A 21,800-nucleotide genomic window follows, 5' to 3' on the forward strand; every position below is an offset into this window, starting at 1 on the left:
TTCCCCAAGTTAAACACGAACGCCATTAACATCTTTACTCATTTAAGTTTTTATTGATTTTATTTCACTGCTGCACTTGTCATAAATATACAATTGGGTATATTTCAACATTTACAAAGTTACGCAAGTTTCGTTTGTGATTTTTTTTGTTTCGTAGTTTTTTTTTGTAGTTTCAAACATTTATTTAAATTTATGAATTCGAATTCATTGATAATATGTATGCATAGTTTAATTATCCTCTCCTCCATTTTATGCTTATTACAATTACAAAAAAAAAACAATTACCTAGATGTAGTTTTATATATATATATATTTATATATATTTGTGTGTAGCATATTATGTCGTATTAAGTACATATTTTATAATTTTTCTAAGCTTGATTTACGTATAAAATGTGTCTTGATTAGGTATGGGTATTGCGGATTATGTAGTTGCGTTCTGGGGCTCCCTGCTTACACACATAAAAAAGGGGAATTTCTCTATTTATTCAGACATTAAGAAAGTGTAGTTTCGAATATATCGAAAATTGAGAAGAGGGTGTTGTGCGATGACCACATTTATTGACCAGGTATTTGTTGGTAATAATGAAATAGGGAATTTACAATTAAGAACCATTTTAAGTTTTGTTTATAAAAATAAATACTAACGGTATTTATGCATTTTTATAAAATGTTCAAAATGTACGAAAGGGTATTAAATACTTAAAGTAAATATATAGTATCTTGATAAGATCAATTGAAATATGCATTCAATTCGAAATCACTTAGGAAAGTGATTAAAAGTATGCAATAATTAATTTAAAACTTTTTACAACATACTCTTAGTCACCAAATTATTTGCTTTTGAAATCCCTTGATTTCAATCAATACTTATGATCACCTCACCTCCCCCAAACGGGTTTTTCCTTCCTTTCAGCTGTTTAATTCCCTTGGAATATGATAGCTTTTTGTATTTATGGCTTATTACGGGTTCGTATTTTCCACTACATTGACTAGTTATCATTTTCTGGGGGCTTCTGTTTACAATCGGTTGATCTGCTTAGGAGCTATGGAAATGTATCTTCGCCACGGCTACAATATATAGTATTTACAGTGATAGTTCGACTTATGCTACGATCTTTTTGCTGGTCCAACGGGACACCGGTTTTTTTCTTCTTATTTTGGGGGAAAGTTTCCCTTACATACACACACACACTTACATCATATACACCCTCTCAATTTTTGGGGGGCAGGAAAAAAAACAAAAAAAAAATAGTCATTACACTTTACACACTATACCGATTCGATCTAGGGTTTTAGGACTATGTCTAAGGCTAATCGCTAACTAATACTGATCCGTAGATTAAATACTTTCGTCGTTGGCGTTTTTAGATGCGATCCCTGTCCACCTGCGTCTCCTGGAGTTCGAGTTCCGTTTCCTCGGCGAGTGTATAGACCCCGGAGGCGTTGGCCCCGGTGGGCGTGGTCAGGACATCGAGGAGCGGACTGCTCAGCGAGGAGTAGCCCAAACCCGGATCGCTACCGTGGGCAATGCAGCTGTTGCCGGGCGTGGTGACCTCACCCGAACCGGGGATTACCGATCCGGATATAATCGCCGAAGAGGAGGCGGGCGTGTAGGCGGGGGCGGGGGCGGGTGCCAAGCGGGCGCCATTCGGATCCATTGTCAGGATGGGCACCAGCTCGTGGTTTACATAGTCCTTCAGTACCAGCGATGTGGGAGTGTCTGTGAAGGGGAGAATCCATTATTATAATCCACTAATTTTCCCATTTGAGTCAAATTGGTCCTTCGAGCCGGATTTTTTAGTTTTCAAGCATGAAGCTTATTAATTCCCTTATTCTATAGTGTAAAGTTGTGCAGCTACTCAGCAGCATGATCATTTTAATTCAATAGTTAGTTCTAGGGAAATCGAACAAAATCCGGCTCGTAGGACCAAGTGAAATAAAATAAGGCTAATATTGTAAATTTTACATGTATCGATATATCTACAGCTCAAATCCCTCAATTTCAATCATTCCTCACCTGTCACCAGGGTCTCTTCGGTGGGGTTGCGCTGGTAGAGATGCCCTCGCTTCTCGTAGTGTCAAGATGCCGGCACATAGTACTGGCCGCCCTCCTCGTGCGTCACATCCATCATCGATCCACCGGGCCCACCTGCACCACCGGCACCGCCCGACACACTGCCGCCCCCAATTAAACCGCCGCCCGAGTTGGCAGCACTCGTCTTCTTGAACTCCACCACAATGCGAATCCGATGGACGATCTCCTCGTGGATGACATTGAAGCACATGGCCGTCAGGGTCATGCCCGACATTATGTAAACCGAACAAAACCAGGTGGTGGCATTCGATTCCCTGCGCAAACCGGGCAACATATCGCCAAAACCAATGGTGGACAGGCTCATGAAGCAAAAGTATATGCCATCCAGGATGGGCCAATTCTCCAGGCGATACAAGACGGCGGCGCCGAAGACAATATAGATGATCATCATCGAGAAGCAGAGGAGGATGGGTGCCAAAATACTCAAGCCGTGCATAGAGCCTCTCGATTCGCTGGCACTGAGGGAATCTATATCCCCCAAACCACCAACCGATCCTCCACCAGCATTCGGAGGCGGAGCTCCGCCGGCCACTGCATCCTTTTCGGGCGTGGCATGAAAGACATCCCTCACGTAATACGGCTCCTGCATCACGGCCTGTTGCTTACGTAACTCCTCCTGCTGCCTCTTCCGTCGCATCCGGCGCTCCTTTTCGGCCATTCGCTTCTCGTCGTAGCAACAATAGCCACAATTCGAGCAGAGGCAACAGCAGAGGGCCTTCGAGAAGACCTCGCGGGCCACCCGGGCCAAAATGCTGCCCGTGCTGCTCAGGTAGACCAAGGTCAATGGGATGCCGAAGAAGGCGTACGCCAGGGTCACGATCCTCCCGAGAGTCGTGCGCGGTGCCACGTTTCCATAGCCTGGGGGGTTGGAAAATAAAGTCATTTAGTTACAATGCAGTCAATAAATCGAAATGTTCACAATCTTTTTTATAAAACCCTTAAATCCATTGAGTTTTTCGAAAAAGTCTAAACTAAAATCATCCGGCTCGAAGGACCATTTTAAATGAAATCCTGTGTTTCTTTCTTTCTATCAAGTATTTGATATGTAAAGTCACCATGCTATTTATTTATATTAATTAAATTGTACATTAATTCCCTATTTATTTATATAAAAGTTCCTACTTATTATATGGTTATTAAAAGATTTTCCTCCGGCGAAAAAATGTCCATTAACAATTTCGTTTTTGTTTTTTCTTATTTTCTCACATTAATTTGCCAGAAGTCAATTTGTGTGACTCCCACGAGAGATCCGACTTATTGACATTACCCAAATGAGTCGTAACTTCACATATAAGCCCGGTGAACCACCCCACTCAGTGTATTTTCCACACTCTTTTGCTTTTTTTCTCATTTTTCCCCATGTTGTAAAGGGCCCCAAAAATAATTAAGCTGGCAGAGGCAATAAAAATGCTTAACAAGCTTAAGGCCGGAAATTCCCTAAGGAAGGTTAAAAAGGGACAGGGGGCGGGGGGAACAATTGAGCAGGTGGGCGTGGCACACACAGACACACACACACACCCACACGCAATCGACGTCAGGTGTGTCATGCATAAATTTGAAAATTTCTTAATTTTATTGTTTTCTTTTTCTCTTATTTCTCTTTTGGCGGTTTTGTGATATATATTTTTATTTACACGTGGGCGTGGTTTATTGGCTGCCGCGTCTTCTATTTTTTTTATATTGAACAAATGTTGCCTCAGAGGGAAGTGAGTCATTTGAGATTGGAAGGAAGCTGTGGCAGCAAATGAATCGAATCAATATGCGGGTATCACATGTGGCAGGGCTCAAGTGCCTGCGGCCTCTGTCTTCTTCAAGGGAGACATTTTCGGCGGATAAGTGCACAGAAAAAAAAATATTAAAGTAATCTTTACTCCCAATTCAAAATGGTTACTAAATTAATATCACAATTCTTGAGAATTGCAAACCTTTTCTTACTAGAAAATGCATTATTTTTAAAAATTAATACAAAACGCAAATTTTAACGTATACAAATTGCCCAAATAAATAAGAGCCTATGGGCCTACTTTTTTCTCAGTGAACGAGGGTGTTGTTCACTTAAAATCAACAACAGTGACTGAAACAGGAAGCGGATTTCCAAGTGCTTGGTAACCATGTAATTGCGTTGACAGCAAATTTAAATGAAATCCCATCGCCCCCCTTTGCACATGGCCAAAATGTCAATGTGTCACAAAGCAGACGACAGCTCAGCATCCCCCGAAAATACCCCCCAACCGATATATCTACATCCTTTTTTCCCATCCCCGCACAGTGGGCCATTGTTGTGTTTTGGGGGGGTTGAGGGCATAAATCAATCTATGGCCAGATATTCGGCAACATTGTGCTGATTTATTTGCACCACTGTGCTTGGTATCTAGCAAAAACCCCCCTTAAGTCCCAGTTTCCCCCAACCATGGCTAATAATATTGCCATTGACCCGACTCGAGGGGGCTGTAAAACTCAGCTGCCGCCCTGTCAATTTGCTGGGATATCAGGGAACTCAGGGATAACGAGGGCATCTACATATTTTATTGAAAGATATTGAAAGATTTCAATATTGAGGAGGCAAGCGGAGAGACTCAAACATTAGTGCACTGAATGCGCGCGAGATCTTTGAAATCTATACCTATCGCTAGCCTATCAGAAAAAATATAAACTACTTATTACCAGAATTAAATAAGTTAATACGAAATAATTCAACCTGCTTTATTTTACCGTTATCGATGATCAATATCAAGGGGATATTTATCGAACTCATCGAAAGCTCTAATAACATCGCGCTAAGGCTACTTAAAGCCAAGCACCCACATAATTTTACCTATTGCTATGCCGCTTACAAAGTTGACTTTGTTTCCATTACAACGCCGCTTACAAAGTTCAATTTGCCCACAATGATGGCCATTCGGTTCACTTCCGATAGGTATTTATCGATTATGCAAATAAATCGCTGTGAACGTTTATGGGCTTTGATTACTGATTAGGGATGGGGCACTAAGCCGATAGGCGAGTGAATTATTTATCGAATATGCGTGTGTGGGCAAGTAAATACAATTACCCGGTCGCAGCTTAAACACACAGTCCCGCCATAAACAACTAGACCTAATCTGCCTCCGACTTCGACTTCCACTTCCACTAGGGTTTATCCATTCCCCCCTCCCCCCAGTCCCCTCTCATTGAGGCCCATTTATATATCGATGGTCCTTCGGTTATGCCCACACATAACACAAAATGGCGGAGCATAAAACGGAATCGCAGGGCCCCAAAGATGCGCAATTGATGATAGTGAATGTGGAAATGGAGCCTCAGTTTCCTCTGTCTCAGTTTCAGTTTCATTCACATTCACATTCTGTGCGCCTGTGAAAATGGAAAATGAAATTTAAAATTATTTTGCAACTAAATTACTTGTCTTATTGCTGTCCAGGGGTTTGGCCGATCCCGATCCGGGGTCCTATTTATTGCGCCAGCGACAGCAGAAGGAATCTCGAGGAGCGGAAGGAGCAGGCTGCCTATAAATTCGCATTTATGCCCAAGACAATCATAGAACTCACGCCAAGAACAAGGATGTGACTGCTTGAAGGCTGCTCAACTTGGAGATACCCTCGAATTTTTTCGATGTATACATTTTTATACTTATATATTTTATATTAAGAAAAAGAAATTTGTTTATCATACATAAAGGAAATGTATAAAGTTTTCCTACTTAAAATAAAGGTTCTGAAGAATTCGCGAATCTGTATTTGTATTATAACCAATTATTATATTTTTGGCTTGGTTTGCAAAACCTATGGGAAAAAATTGAGCTTTAAATTAATATATATATTATTTTTTAATGGCGTTTAGTAGATTGAAAGTCCCAAAGAATATTCTTGTAATACGTTAGTACTCATCTGATATTTTTGTAAGTCTGTTTTCTTTATATAACTTAAGGTTGTTAATACTCTAGCAAATGAGAAATAATGCCTCGAAGTCTAATCAGATTTTATTAGTTCCTCCTTTTTTCAAATAAAAAGAGATGATATTGAGTAAAATTTTAGGGAGCCCAAAGACCCTGGGAACCTTAGAACCAAGTACGTTATAGAGTATCTGTGCTTGGAACATGGCACTGCATTCAAGTGCTCGAGTGGCTTGGTCCTTTGGCCAGAAGCACGGACCAATAATCATAATCATATTGTTCGGGCTGCCCGTCCAAGAACAATGAAGACCTGCTGCCTGCCCCTCTTTTTGGTGGCCCAAAAAAGTAAGCACAACCCACAAAAACAATAATAATAATAATAATAAGCAAGGACAAGGACAAGGAGTGGGTGGGTGGTTCTTTGTTTTGGGTGGCAGGATGGTAGGATGGCAGGCCGGCAGGATGTCATGTTAATACAAATGTCCCGGCAGTCTGCTGACTAACGCAATTGCAAACTGCCCCGCCCCCTAAGCCACACGCCCCCCCCCCCTTCCCGTCCCCCATTTTTATGCACATTTGCAGGGGCGTGGAGTAATGATGGTTAAGGGGGGGGGTCGTTTTTCTGGTCCTATATTTGCTTTCTGGCCTCTTGGCATCGGCATAAACTGCCAAGATCAGCAGAAAATTTTTGCAAATTTTATTTTATAGCATTTTCACAAGTGGAAAGTCGTGTCGATGTATCCTTGCATATATCCGTATATATACGGATATAAAACCCCGGAATGTGTGTGTATATGTGTGTGTCTTGGCCATTCGGGCTAAGCAAATAGCTTCGTTTGTTGTTTTGCTCTATCAATATTTGACTTTCGGCTTGGTTTTTTGTCTCCTTCCCATATTTTTTTTTGCCTACGAAATTACTGAGGAAAAAACGCACACGGCATTTTCCTGGGAAATCCAACAACTGGCTACACACACACACACACACACAGAGCCCAGGAAAAATCCCAAGGAAAAGGTGCGGAAAACCCCCCCTGCACATAGATGGATGTTTGGGGCTTAAAAGTTTTGGCCCTCCACAAACCAATATTTAAAATTGGCCAGGACCCTTTAGAAGGACCTGGAGATTTTCGGGGGGTCCTGCTGCTGACAAATGCCAATTGAGAAATCCTCGACAGAGTCAGCAATCGAAGTCTTATCGAATTAGTTTCGGTAATTGAATGGACAGAGCTGGAAATCTATATCACAGACGATGTTGAATGGGCAACGATTGAAAACTGGATGCTTGAGAAATTGCCAGGAAAAACAATCATTTACAATTAAGAAAATATTCGTATATGAATATTCTAACAATTTTTCAAATGGAATCACTTTAGTATTTTCTTTCAAATATTTGTAATAAAGGTATTGCTATTTTAATTATATTTGAAAAAGCTTAATACTGAATTGTAAATAATTATTTTACATAATATTTTTGTTGGCCTTCAACTTTTAAAAGTTATCTGCATTTTAAGATGGCAATTTCAGCAAAAAGCTTGCGTGTGCATCCATTAATTTCGCTATCTTTGTTTTTTCGATAGACACGTGTAATCCCTTCGATAAATAATCGTTGTCTGGGGACGATAACACTTTAAGCCCGTTTCCGGTATGCACATCAATCAATTACCACTGCAGTTCTTATGGCACGAATTACTCTGGCTTCGTTGTGCAACCTGCATCATGGATGTGACCATGGGATCGCATCATCATCAAGTCCCCCTTTTCACGGTTTCAGGCCCCTCGCTTCCCCCCTCACCATCCTTAGCAGCCACATTTATAGACCCCCTTAGCCCCTTTTAGCCCCCGTTTTTTGACCACTCCGCCATTCCCTTTTTGTTGCCATCAGCAACAGCAGTTGGTTCGGCCCCAAATGCACTCATGCGATGGTGTCAAAAGGTGTACGGGTCATGCCCATAGCCCTCATAACGCCCCAGTCCCATTTTTCCATTTTATACACTGAAAAAAATACACTCTTTAAAAAAAATTGTAAGAAATCCTACCCCTTGAAATGATTTAATAGTTTCAACTCATTTAATTTAGTTCAGATTTTATTAAATTATATTTGAATATTTTTATAAATTCATTTAATTTAGTTCAGATTTTATAAAATTATATTTTAATATTTTTATAATTTAAAATAATTATATAATGTTTATAGGCCGCATAATTTTGTTTCTAGTATGGGAATATATGTAGGATTGAAAGGTTTGGCATATAAAAACAAAATGTACCATTGATAAACTTATGACAGTTAAATTTTGAATGATTATGAATATAACATAATTCCGACTATAAGAACATAGCTTTTTCTTACAGTGTACTACCCCCTTTTAGGCGCTATTGCCTTTGGAATCCTGCAAACAAGAGCGCACTCGCCATTCAAGTAAAACAAATTTCCGTTGGTGGAACATCAAATTTATGGCCCACAGCCCCGGCATTGGGGAAAAATGGAGAGAGGCAAGCTTGGGTGGGGGGGGCATTGTTTCTATCGCCCTTTTGGGGACGGGGGTAACTCAAACCCCCCTTCCCTCCTTCCCCCCACCCTTAGCAACCCCCCTCGTTGTGTCTGCAAAGGCAGAAGGCCACTGGCACTTACCAATTGTGGTCAAAACGGTCAGCGAATACAAAAACGCTTTGGCAAAATTCCACTCATGCGGCGGTCCCCCGCCCACTGCCACGCCCCCAACGCCCCCAACGCCTCCGGCGCGATGATGGTGATAGTGTGTGTGAAGGAGCACGGCTTCCGTGGCCGGATTGTTGCTACCCGGAACACCAGAGGCGCCCGCTGACGACGATGAGGAGGGGGCGTTGGCCACATCGTCGTGCGATAATTGCAGCATAACATCCTCGTTCAGTCTCTTGATTAATTGGTCTTGAAACTTGGCTATTTCAAGTGCGGCTAATCTGTGGGAGAGACAGAGACGGAGAAGGAGAGAGGGAGAAGGCTGTATGAGTCACACGGGGAAATCAATATGAGATCAAGTATACGCCCAGGTTGGTTACATCAAGTATACGCACAGTGGAACAAGTGCAGTGATATAAAACACTACTATATTTCAAAAACATTTGGTATAATGTATGTATAAAGATCTTTTAAATCAATATTTTAAAAATCTATTTGCAAAATGTTAATCAATAATAATCACATTACAGTTTTAGCCCTTAACCCTTAACCCTTAAAAATACTAACTTACTTTCTTCTGTATATATGTTCATATTTATATATTTTTTTTATAAGGTCTTGCCCAGATTTTTTTGGTAAGGGGTTCCATCGCTACTCACTTTGTCCAGTTCTCCTTGTAGAGGATGTTCAGCGAGACGGTGATGTCCCAGATATTCTCGATGGTCCGCTGGCGCACATCGTAGGTGTCCGGCGAGAGGGCGAACTGGGGCATACCGGCCGCCTCCAAATCGGCGGCATCCAGGCCGTCCATGCCGTAAACAAAGTCGCCACTGGATGCGGGCCCAAAGGGATTGGGGCCGCCGGCATTCGCATTTCCGGCCAGCATTCCCTGGGCGGCAACGGCAGCGGCGGCGGCGGCCACCGTGTCATTGTCAGCATGACGTCCTTGTACCGCCTGATGCTGCTGCTGCTGCTGCGGTGTCCTTTGCTGATAGATGCTGTTCCCGATCCCGAGGCCAGCCAAATTGCGCTTGGTGCTGGCCAGAGTGTGCTGCTGATGCAGCAGGGCCGAGTCCTCGTTCTCGATGGTCAGGAAGATGAAGGAGCCTGCAACAAAAGGCAAACATCAGCAAAGCCACACTGGGAGAAAAATACTTGTCTTTGAAATACTTAGAATTTAAAAAATGGGGCAAATGCCTTATAAATTAGAGGGAAACCCTTGAAATCACTCATAAAGCTGTCTAAAAGTATGCAATACATATAAGAACAAGGTAATTTTCGGTTGTAAGAATATTGTTGCCTACTTTTAGGCATACTCTGAAGAGAATTCAGAAAATAACCGATTTAAAAAGTTACTTGAATGCAATAAATTTGTGTTCTGTGCACATCATGTGGCCCATATCAAATCTCCAGCAAAATATGAACTCAACGGTAACTCATTTGTTTGCCAAAGGCAAAAGGCAAAAAGGATGCAGATGCAAGCCGAGGAAGGAGGTGGCTCTTGGGTCATAAAGCATCTTGAAGGTGTTGCAATCGGTCTGAGCCAGCTTAAGGGCTTCCTGTTTCTACCACACTGTTGGCAGAAGGGGATTCTCTGGCTTGGAACATGCCATAATTTATGGGGGATTTTAAAGCAAAATGCTCTGAAGTTACCAGAAACATTTAATCAATAAAGCGAATTAAGCACTCAAGTGAGTTTAGTTATTCAATCGAACACCTAATGGTCTAATACTCTTATAATATTAAAATATTACCCATTTAAGTATTGTAAATATATATACATTGGCAATTTAGTGCATATTTTGTATCCAAGTACTTTTAGAGCTCATAACTTATTGTTTTCTGATTTTAGTTCAGCTTTCCTCTAAGAATTTGCTTTAAGTATCTTAAAAACTGTATTATACCTGCATAATCTTTAAATTTATCATTGAAATCATGAATTTTCTTAAAGAGTTTGAAGGGAAACTGTGGGAATCATAGTTCCAGAGCTGTTGCTTATCTTTAAAATACCTATACCACATGTATTATTGAGTGTAAGATTTTAATCATACTTCTTTAAGCACCCAGGAAGTTCTCATTAGAACATCCTTATTCAAATTCATCCCTTTTCCTGGTTTTCGCACCAATCGATACCATTCCCACGGCCCTTGTTTCGGGACCTTTGGGGCCATCCGTGTTGATTCCTGTCACTCATTTAATGTTAATGCTCGCCAACTAATACACACACACTCTAATGTCACATGTGACACATTTTGTCAAGTTTTTGAAAAGTTTTCGCCTGCCTTCGACAAAGTTTCCATTTTCCTGCTTTTTTCTTGCCCCTCGTCGGCTGAGAATGAGTATGTGGAATGATGAGTTGATGTCCTCGCCAAAAGCCAACACATGTCAGGGTGGAAAAAATAATACACGATGGATGGATGGCGGAAAATCGGATCGGGAAATGCCAAGATGATGGGCCGGACATAAAGCTGAAGTACCACTGACATATGCTCGTGGCTGCCTCTTTTTTTATTTTTATTTTCATTTTCCTGGAACAACCTGACATGGGATTTATTGAGCGGGAAACGCATCGGTAATTATGTATTTGTCAAAGCAATTTTTTATAGTTCTGTCGGTTATTTCATGCCATCGTTTAAGTTGTCTGTCAGCGGCAATCAGTACTTGAGTTTCAAACGAGGCGATGGTTTCGTTTTTCTTTTACCTTCTGTCATTGATATCGTTTTACGAACAGTCAGATTAAATTGGAATGCTCAATAATAATTTTAAAGTTATTTAAATTACTTAGCTGATTGCTTAATCAATATTAATGCTTTTATAGTTATCTTGTGGTTAATTAATTGTTAAAATATTTAATTTATTGCAGATATATATTTTATTTTTATTTTATTAAGGACTTTTATATTTAATATTTGAAGTTCCAATAGTTTCTTAAATTTTATTAGAGGTTAGAGCTTAGGTTGGGCCTTTTCAGTGGGGCTTTAACTTTAATAGACCTATTAGACCAACTTGTAACTTCCGCTGAAGCATGAACATGGGTTGGGGTAAAAGTGTAGAAAATTCATTTATCACGTGTGTGTGTGTGTGTGTGTGTGTGTCCTGTGTGACGTCACGGCCTAGCGAAAGTTAAATAATTGTTTGTGTCATTTTGATGATTTCCTCCTAACAAGGGACAACTTTTTCGCCCAGCTGTCGCACGCACACACACAAGTGTGAATTTTTTGATTTGTTTAAAGTATTTTCATAGGCACATGTATGTGTGTGGTGTGTGTTTCCATGTTGCCGCTGTTGTGATGTTGCTGCTGTTGTGCCGATGTTGCTGCCGTGCTGATGTTGCTGTTGTGTCTCCTACCATCGCTTGTCAAAGCAGCCGTCACCATCGGAGATGCGGGGAGAAAGGGGCAGAGAAATGGAGAAAGAGACGCATTTCCGGTTGCGGAGAATGGGATTGAGAATGTGACGGAGTCCGCGTCAAGTGTCGCCTTTTGGTTTCCTAATACTCGCTCATAAACATGACAGCGCCTAAAAGTATGCCAATCTCTTTGTAAGCAAAAGCTCAGGAGGTTACAGTACACCCCCGTGTTGTGTCTTATAATAATCGAAAAGTAGAGCACCTTTTAATGGTTCTAAAACAAGGAAATAAAATATTCAAGCTAATAAATACGTAACATAATAATAATTACACTTAGGTATTTTGTAGTTAAAATAAATAAATTAATGATTTAATACTTTATATTGTATATAAGATTTTTAGTTATATTAGCATGGCTTTTACTATCTTTATCAAAATATAAAAACTAAAGAAATATCTCATTTCTGAAAGAATCCCTAAGACTTTAGGTAGAAATATTTCGTTGCATACTTTTAGACACCTGTATATGGAATTTTTTTAAAAATGTTGAACTCTAGTGATCACTGTACAGCAAATACACACAAGTAGGGTGAAACATAAGTTTTGGGGCTGCGACCAACATTTTGACATTTGTTTTTGGCATCGAAAGGGGGAGGGGTAAGGGAGGCAGTGGGTGGGGTGGGGATGAAAAAGGGGGGGGGGGGGTTGTGGCGGCGAATGATTAATTAAATTTATCACGTTGTCGTGCGGCGGCTTTGTCGGCGTTCCACCCAGTTCCTGTTGTTGGTTAATTTAAACGTCGAACTCTGTGACAAGATACATTAAGCATCCTTGTATCGTCCTTGTTTCGGGGGAACAGTAACGGTATCCACTATCGTAAGCCCATCTGTATCTGCATTTGCCTCTGTAACTGTATACTGTATCTGTATCTGTATATGACACACGCGCCGCAAAAAGAGCAGATGAGATGAACGCTTGGCCGAAAGAAGATGCCGCGTTAATTAGGGCGGCCGCAACAATGAAATGTTGAACTGGCAACAACAGACAGCGGATACAAATGATATGTGAGAGCCTGTCACGCACAGTGCCGTCAATTTGGCTACTTAGCCTCAGGAAATTTATGCATTTATGTCTTTTAAAGGCACTGAAATTAAGTCAGTTTACTAGTTCTTAGGATCGAGTTTCATAAAAAGAAAACGCTGCATAGCTGAAGTTTCCTTAGGCCATATAAATGATAGGATATCGATCTGAAACCCCTAGGTATAATTGCATTGGTATAAGTATAATTGTGTTAAGGTACACAGAGAAAATTCTGATGTTCTCATCTGAATTGAAAATGTTCTTAAGAATAGAACGACATTTTGAAGTTGAAAATGTTTTTATTTTGCTCGAATCAAGTCGAATTGGCGGTATTTAAGTACATTGTATGTACAAATAAACTATTAGTTCAGTCCTTAGTGTAAACTTATCAAAAAGTTGTTAAATAAACTCAATTTAACTTTTCTCTTCTCAAAATTTCGTTCTTATATTGATGCCAAAATGTACTTACACGGTTTTTAAGAACGAATGTTCTCAATTCAAAAACAATGTTCTCAATTCAAGAACAATGTTCTTGGATAGCTTTCTCTGGGTAGGTAAATCACATAAGCTGTAGTGTTTTCATATTTTTAATAGGGATCATATTGCTCCTAAGTCTTTATCCTTAATTCAATACTTAGTCCGGTTTAAATATTTCTTTTTTTTTACCAAATAGTTCCCTATGAATTTTCGTAACCCATTGAGCACAAGTACTTTTTGAGTGAAAAAGTTCTTGAAACTGTGGTATTTTTTTCCAAAAGTATTTTATTCTTCGACTGTATAAAAAGCGAGCCAGCTTCACCGAGGGCCCAGTTTAAATTGAAAAGTAAATCGAATTAAATCCTCGTCACAGGCAACTATTTGAATTAAATTCGTTTGTTAATTTATTGAATTAATTAGGCTAACTTAATTTGGATTTCCCTTGCTTACCCAGCAGTGTGTAGGCGAGCAGCAGCATGCAGATGCCCAGGTTCGTGAGCAGGGCGGACCACACCGTCTGCGAGGTGGCCTTGCGATTCTTCTTCTTGTCCTTGCTTCCGTATCCGGGTGGTGTCTTTCCGGTTTCCCCGGAGCCACCACCACCACCACCACCACCACCACCACTGCCACTGCCACCGCCCCCTGAGGCGCCACCACCTCCCCCCGAACCGAAACAGGAGCACCATCCCTGCCGCTTGCGTTGTTGCCTTTGGTGTTGCTGCTGCTGCTGGTGTTGCTGTTGCTGTTGCTGTTGCTGCTGCTGGTGCTGGTGTTGCTGCTGCAATTGGTGTTGCACCTGCGCTTGGGCTTGTATCGAAGCCGCCTGCGGATGGGCGGGCGTCAGCGGTTCCTTGCGGCTGGGGGGCGTGGCCATCAGCTGCAGGGGCAACAGCTTCGCATTGCTCTTCAGCGTACCGCAATTGCTGCTACTATTGTTGCTCATGTTGCCGCTGCTAATGTTGCTGTTGTTGCTGCCGGCGGTACTGCTGGCAATCGAGGTCAGCGGCGGCGGGGGATGGGGCAGCGGCAGGGGTAGGGGCAGGGGCAGCGGCGGTGCCATCATGTCGCTCACATAGCCCGCCGTGGGGTACTTCAAAATGCCCTGCGGGGCCATTGAAGTTTGGGCCAAGGACACGACCACCTGGAAAAGTTGAAAAAGTTAGTAAAACTATATTTTATAAAGGAATATGGTTTTATTTGTGATAAAAAATGTATTATACTGTATTTTACAATAACTAAAAAGAATTTAAATGTATTTTTTCAACGAAAATATATTTTGAAACAAGATTTTTTTTATAAAGAGTATATTTTTAGGCCTGGTTTAAGTGATTGTAGGGTTGATTTCATTTAATCTGAATCAAAAGAACATTATTTGCATTTATAAAAAATAAAGCCAAATGCTGCTATCTCCTTTAAAATAAAATATAGAACCATTAAAATCATTGTCATCTACACAGAGAGAATTCTGACGTTCTCATCTGAGTTGAAAATGTTCTTAAATGAGAACGACATTTTTTTAACTCAAAATGTTCTTTTTGTGATTGAATCAAGTTGAGTTTGCACTTAAAATTTGGTTAAATCAAAATTGTTCTCAAAACAAGAACGAAATGTTATACATTTAGCATTTAGTTCTTAAACCAAATTAAATTGGTTCTCAGAAACCCAATAATCTGAAAATGTTCTTAAAGTAAGAACGGAAAGGACTAAAAATAGAACAAAAAGTGAGATGCATTTCGACTTGAAATGGTGTTGCGGATTTTTTATAACGCGTTAGTATCTTTCGGTTAACAGTTAGCACGCGTTAGACCCTTTTTCTTTGCTCTTATTCTTCTGAACCATTCGGCTGGCACATTTCATTATTCATTATAAATATACTACATAGCTATAAAAGTGAGCCCTTTTTTTTTTGGGCGATCAGTACTCAGCGAATACAGTTTAATATAAAAATCTAAAATAAAAAATCGAAATTCGGGGATAATTCGTAGGTTCGAGCTAAGGAAGGGTTTAAAAATTAATCCCCCCAAAGTAACCCAAAAAAGGTCTTTCTCTATAGATATAGCCTTTGATATAATGTCTTTCTCAAGGACAACTCACCTGACCGCCTTGGCCACCTGACTGGTTGGCCACCTCAATGTCCTCCAGCGTGGGCATGGGCAGGAGGGGCGTGGTCTTGAAGGTCGTTGTCGCGGGGGGCGGGGCGGGCAGGAGGAGCGGGGGCAGCTGGGCGGGCGACATGCTGGGCAGGATGCCGATGGACACATAGTTGCCGGCCGTACCGCCGGCGGACGATGTGGGCGGAATCCCCATACCGCCGCCATAGTGGGCGGCCATGGAGCCGGTGGGCGGGGCAGCGGTGACGCCGGAGACGGCGATTGTGTGGGCGGTCAGCTGCGAGGGGGGCGGAGGCGGCGCCCCAGTTTGCATTGGCATCGGTTGATCCGGATTCATCTTGCATTTGGTCGCTGTTTTGCCCGGTCCTTGCCTCGCAGGTCAATCAATCAATCAAGCTGTGGATTGAAGAAGAAAAAGAAATGAGATTAAGATTTTTATGTATAATGTTTTAAATGCTCAGAAAATGTGGGACACATAAATCAGGCATTGTAATATTTTTTAAAAATATTTAAATTGTAAATTGTATACACAGCTGTGGGCCTAAGTTAACTTATATAAACAACATAAACCTTTTGGCATTCAATTGGCCTGATGCAACTTTTGTTTGAGCCACACACCTTAAGCCATTTAGCCCGGCATTTCGAATTCCTTGAGATAATTTTCTGCTTAAATAGGCAAATAGATACATTTGCGATAAACCGATTTGGTATTCCGCCTCGATGGCCTGGCAATCGCTTACAATTCCGGCCAAAATCCGCAAGTGCCGCAGATGGAAATCGGTTCGGTTTGGCAATTGGGCATTGGGAATCCAGGGACTTTGGGCCTTTTGCCGGTGCAAATAGAAATTGAAACAGAAACAGAAACATAAACAGTTGAGTGCGGTTCATCAAAGCATTAATTAACAGGCACTAAAACACACATGGATGTCTGGAAATCAGAATGCTGAAGACATTCCCATTAATTTGCACAATTGAATGCTTTTCATTAAGTTGCAATTACTCGAAATTAATCGCTTTTGCCAAAATGCCAAAAACTTGTGGGTGGTTGAGGGCGTTGGTTGGTCGGTTTATGTGTCTGTTTAGCGGGCAAGTGGGTGGTTCAATTCGATGGGTGGCTGTTCAGTGAGTGGAGCGATGGGGGTTTCCATGGGCAAAAGCCTAAGCGGCTTAGGCCCCATCATCGGCAACTCTGTCATCGTCGATTGAAGTTGGCATTGATTGAAAGGCACGGGAGCGTGGAATTTGTTTAGTTTTCATTTCGATTCGCCGAAGTTTCCCCAACCGTAAAGGTGAAAAACTGAGCCCGATCATTAGCCTTTTCCCTCGAAAGATAAGCTTGATTTTCAGGCACTAAGGCCTACTTTTCAGTGTATTGAAAAAGTCTTAAAACAAATGAACCCATAAGGATTTATAAATGTTAATATCCAGTTTTTTTTTATTTATGTTACATTCTATTATAAATGTAAATTATTTATGTGGTTTGTATTTTTAGTTGTATAGAAATAGTCAGAACTTATATCATTTTTAAGAAGAAGTAATATTTGTTATAAAGTTTAGGCGATTTAAGATTTCATTTTCTTTAAGGATTCAAAAATATTTTGTGAAAAAATAATGTTTTCAAACTTTTCAAGAACCTATTTCCAAAAAAAGCTAGGAAATCCAGATGGTTTCTGCAACATAGATACCATTTTTGGGATATGCGAAAGAAAACGCCTGGAGGCGGCACACAGACAAAAGGTGCGGCAATTAAGGATGCTCACAAGGACACAAGGGCATCCTATTTGAAGGCGCTCGGCTTTTGTTTTTTATTCAGCCGTGCAGCATCCATCCTCGGTTTTCCGGCAATTTCCCTCACGGGCTTCCCCTGCCGAATAGCAAGGCGGTCAAAAGGCCGTCAAGTGGCTTAGACAAGTGTCGGGAAAACAAAGGGCGGAAAAACAACAAGAGAAGCCCTGGGAATTCAGTTCAAGTGCAGCCAATGTGTTGCGCATTTCGTATGCAAGTGGGCGGCGGAGTGGGCGTGTCGGTGGGCGTTGCCCCTTCAGACACCTCCCATTTCGGACAGGTGGAATCTCGGCCAAGGAGCAAACTTCAGCATAGGAAAACACAAAGGGAATGAATCAAAAATCGCAATTGGCCAAGGTGAGAATATGCTGAGAAAACATGCGAAAGTTGTAGGGCAATCAAGCCGAATCGATGGGGAATTCACGAATTTTGATCAAGCAATTGTTTTGTTTATCGAAAAAACATGACAGAATATTATGTATTGTTTTAATAATGTCTTTCAAATTTAGTCAATAGAAAATAGTGGCTGTTAATTTGAAATTGAATGTTTTCATTTATTAAATATTAAACCAATAACCTTTAAAGATAAACCTTTTAAAAATAAATTAAATATCTTAATTTATAAAATATTCTAATTACCCAAACACCTTTAAAACTGAACCTTTTCCTTTTAATTTTCCCTTATTGTTTGTATGGCATTTAATCTGTCGCAAACAGTGGCCAACAGTTTTTTTGCGACTTCAATTCCATTACGCATGATTTGCGATGCAGCAACAAAACCGTTTTGCGGAAAATCCACACACACACCCTCTTTGCCCCCCCCCCCCAGTTCCTCGATCGTAAAAGGTTTTTGGGTGGAAAATCGTGGGGATTAAGAATCATTTCCTGGTGCAGTTTTCCAGCCCGCGAAGGCTGAACATTAAATGCTCGCTCAAATGAGATGAAAACTGGTTTTTGGCCAGCGAGCGGCGAAAGGGAGAAAGCTTCGAAGGACCGGCAGCAAAATCACTGGCCAGGCAAGTTGACCACAAAAAAGGGAAAGGGGGGCCGAAAACCAAGGGAAAAGCCTGCGGGGAAAAATCCAGGGGAGAAGACTTTTGGGCACAATATTTCAAACACGCGTCGAACGCATTTCCTGTGCGGAAAACGGTTACAGCGGAAATGCAACTTTGCCCGTTGTTCGAGCGTAACTGTTGTTTATGTTTGCCCACACACACACACACACACCACACACACACACGCACATTTACACACACTAACGCACACAAGTGTAACACTGTGGCCTCAGCCATCAACAAGAGAAAGCGGGAAAGGAGGTGAGTGAAAGCGGGAGAAAGCGGCAGAGACCCGCATAAATTGCTTTTTTGGGCAACACTTTTTTTCACCGTGTTTCGTTTTGTGGGGCTTTGCCTTGGCTACACTCGGAAAAAAACAAGCAGAGGGAAAAGGTGCAGGTGTATATTAAATAAAATAATTTTATCAACTATATGTCCCTTAAAATACTGTTTAAAATTAGGTATAATTAAGCATATATTAAATATGATAAATCCTTCGATATTATGTCTTATGTAAGGTATCGAATTTTTAAATAAGGAATATGTCCCCGAAATATATAAGCCTAGGTCCCTATGAATAAATACTTTCTATTCATTGTTTCCTTATTCATAAGTTTAATATATACAAAATAAACCAAATGTAAATATTTGTTGTGCTATTCCAATGTGAAATAATTGGCAAATTAATTTAAAAAGCAATTTCTCTGAATAAAAATTTTCTGAAAGACTCAAAGATTAAAGCTGTTGGTTTACATTGACTTTCAAAGCTTTAAATTCCATTTGAATATTTATTTAAAAATAATTGATGAAGGTGTTTCAAGAAAAATTACACTTTTATATAACACTGTTTAAATGTAAAAAGGTTAAACATTTATGTTTAGAAAGTATTTTCTACACCTTTTGTCAACCTCTTTTTCTCACAAATTGGTAGGTTGCTACAATGTCCGCCTAATGTCTGTTGCCAGTTCGTTGTAACCCCCCCCCCCCACATTTCTCATTTCCCAGCCCCGTTTTCTCCATTTTCCGCTGTCACTATTTTTTTCCCCGTTTGGGCTCTGCAATTTTTGGCATTCATTTTCTCGCCGTGCGTTGACAAAAGTCTCACGCAGTAAATTGAGATGGATGGATGGAGGAGTGGACAGCATTGGGGAGTGTATAAGGAATGGGCGGAATTGGGGGATCTGGGCAAATACCGGGGTACTTCCCCCAACTGAGCCAATAAGCCGGGCAGGGCAACATCTTGGGCCGAATGGGGAAACTGATTCCTTCAGTCTTCATTCCCTTTTGCCCCACTCTCATTTCGCCATCACTTTGTACCCCTGCCATTTCGTCTTTTGTGTCCTTTGTCTTAATTGGTTTGTCGTCCTGAGAGCCTTTTCTTGGCCTCCAGAATACAGTATTTTGTTGGATAAATTAAAGATATTTTTCAGTATTTTTAAAGGCTAAAAAATAGGGATATTACAATATGTATAATATATCTCTTAACTTGTAATTATTATCTGAGTTTTGAAATTATTTCTTTTTCCTTGGACTCCAGAAAATAATATTTTGTTGAATAGTCTTATAGATAACGTATATTTTGGAGTATTTTCAAAGGCTTAAAATACCAAAATATTGAAAAATAATTAACTTATTATCTGAGTATTAAATAAATTGAAATTTAATTTGATAAGATTGACATTCTTTATAAAAAACGTATTTGCTTTTAAAATGTAATTTGGAAATGTGCTTAAACCGCAGGCGATTGCCTTTAGTACATAAATAATTCAATTCAGGGGGATTCCCCCTGTTAATCCGCTGAGCAACATTTACCGATTCACCTCGCTTCTGTTTGGCTCATTATCGGTTTGAACCGTTTCGCAATTTAATCGCAATGGCAATCACAATTCGCCTGTCAATCGCCGCTGGAAAATCCCTGGCATTTGACTCCGGGAATGTTTTATATTTAATGCTCCTTCATTTGACTCCCTGTGGGATATTTCAATTAATTTTATATTCAGCATTTTTGCTCATTTTTATGCTGATTATTTGAGGCTCGAAAATTTGCAGGCGTCATTAAATGGCATTTTTATTGGCCTTGCAAATGTTTTCGCTTTTGCCTCCTCATTCTCGTCCTCTTTTTAATGCATTAATTGTGCTGTCTTTTTTTGTTGATTTTTTTTTTGTATTTTTTTTTGGGAAGGAGGAGCTATGGGCGTGGCCGGGACTATCATTTGTTATATGCCCCGTTTTATGCGCGCCTCATTTGAGTGGGTGGCGGTTGGTTCAAACGCAAGGATTCAGTTTCTTTTGGCCTGCTCGCGGCATTAAAATCGTATAAATGCTGCGCGTCGTTAACTAACAAAAAAAGCTCACACAAAGACAAAAAGTTGGGGGGAAAGTTCAAGCTGGGAAAACAGCGTTTTCGGAACCCTTAAAATATAGGATTTCTTGGAATTTTAACACACTTGTATGTGCTGTGCTTTAAGAACTGCATATATTTCTGCTTAAAAACAAAATTCAAAATACAAAAATCTTACAACAAAATGAACAGGTTTATTTTTGAGTTCATTTTATGGAAGAGTTTATTGAGGAGTTTATTCGCTAGTTCAATTTTAAATGAATGCAATCCATTTTATGATTTTAATGAATTCTTTGATTTTAAACATAGTATTAAGTAAATATTATAAAAAAACATATTTTTCTAATTAAAAATAACATTTTAAATAAAAAAAGTTATCAAAAAATGAAGAAGTTTATTTTTGAGTTCATTTTTAGTGAATAGTTATGGGTTAGTTCATAATTGAATGACATTAATGAGTTCTTCGATTTTAATGAATTCTTTTATTTTAAGATAAGGTACGTAAGTAATTTTTTTTATAAATTTATCTTTTGTTTCCACCTTTGTGTAAGTACCAAGAAAAGTATTTGTGTAACAAGTAACCGAGAGCCACCCACGAAATTCTTTAATACACCAAGTAATGTGCCTTGTGTTGTTTTTATCCCGAAGGTTGCGGCCAAGGGGGGATGTGTGGGCGTGGGGGCATGGCCTGGGCGGGGGCGGGCAGAAGGGGGCGTGGCAGAAGAGGTAACGCTGGCGGGCGACGAAAATATTTGCTTAATGAAATTGTATGCGCGCGAGAATTTTTGTGTGAATAAAATTAATTTCAAACATGGAACATGGCCGTGGGCGGAAAAGCGGGTTGGTGTTTTTCTTATTCGCGGGGGGGGGAAACAGGGGTTGCTTGTATGAAAACGGGTGTCAACGAGTTTATTCCCGGAGATTAAGATGCCTGGCTTATGAAATAAAATGTGTGT

The 21,800-nt window shown here is 40.4% G+C and overlaps 1 protein-coding gene across 2 annotated transcripts in view; it reads right to left on the reverse strand.

Annotated features, from left to right (window-relative positions):
* Positions 1-1,589: 1,589 nt before the first annotated feature.
* LOC119557341 overlaps positions 1,590-21,800 on the reverse strand; it is a 78,963-nt gene continuing 58,752 nt past the window's right edge. For both annotated transcript variants that reach the window (XM_037870077.1, XM_037870076.1), the window contains 6 exons: positions 15,647-16,059; positions 14,003-14,693; positions 9,306-9,753; positions 8,620-8,927; positions 2,021-2,956; positions 1,590-1,723 (listed from right to left, as the gene is read on the reverse strand). In XM_037870077.1, coding sequence (XP_037726005.1) covers positions 2,082-2,956; positions 8,620-8,927; positions 9,306-9,753; positions 14,003-14,693; positions 15,647-16,000 — 2,676 coding nt within the window. In that variant the 5' untranslated portion in view covers positions 16,001-16,059 and the 3' untranslated portion in view covers positions 1,590-1,723; positions 2,021-2,081. The remainder of the gene's footprint in view (positions 1,724-2,020; positions 2,957-8,619; positions 8,928-9,305; positions 9,754-14,002; positions 14,694-15,646; positions 16,060-21,800) is intronic.

This window comes from Drosophila subpulchrella, chromosome X (genome assembly GCF_014743375.2).
Source record: "Drosophila subpulchrella strain 33 F10 #4 breed RU33 chromosome X, RU_Dsub_v1.1 Primary Assembly, whole genome shotgun sequence".
NCBI lineage: Eukaryota > Metazoa > Arthropoda > Insecta > Diptera > Drosophilidae > Drosophila > Drosophila subpulchrella.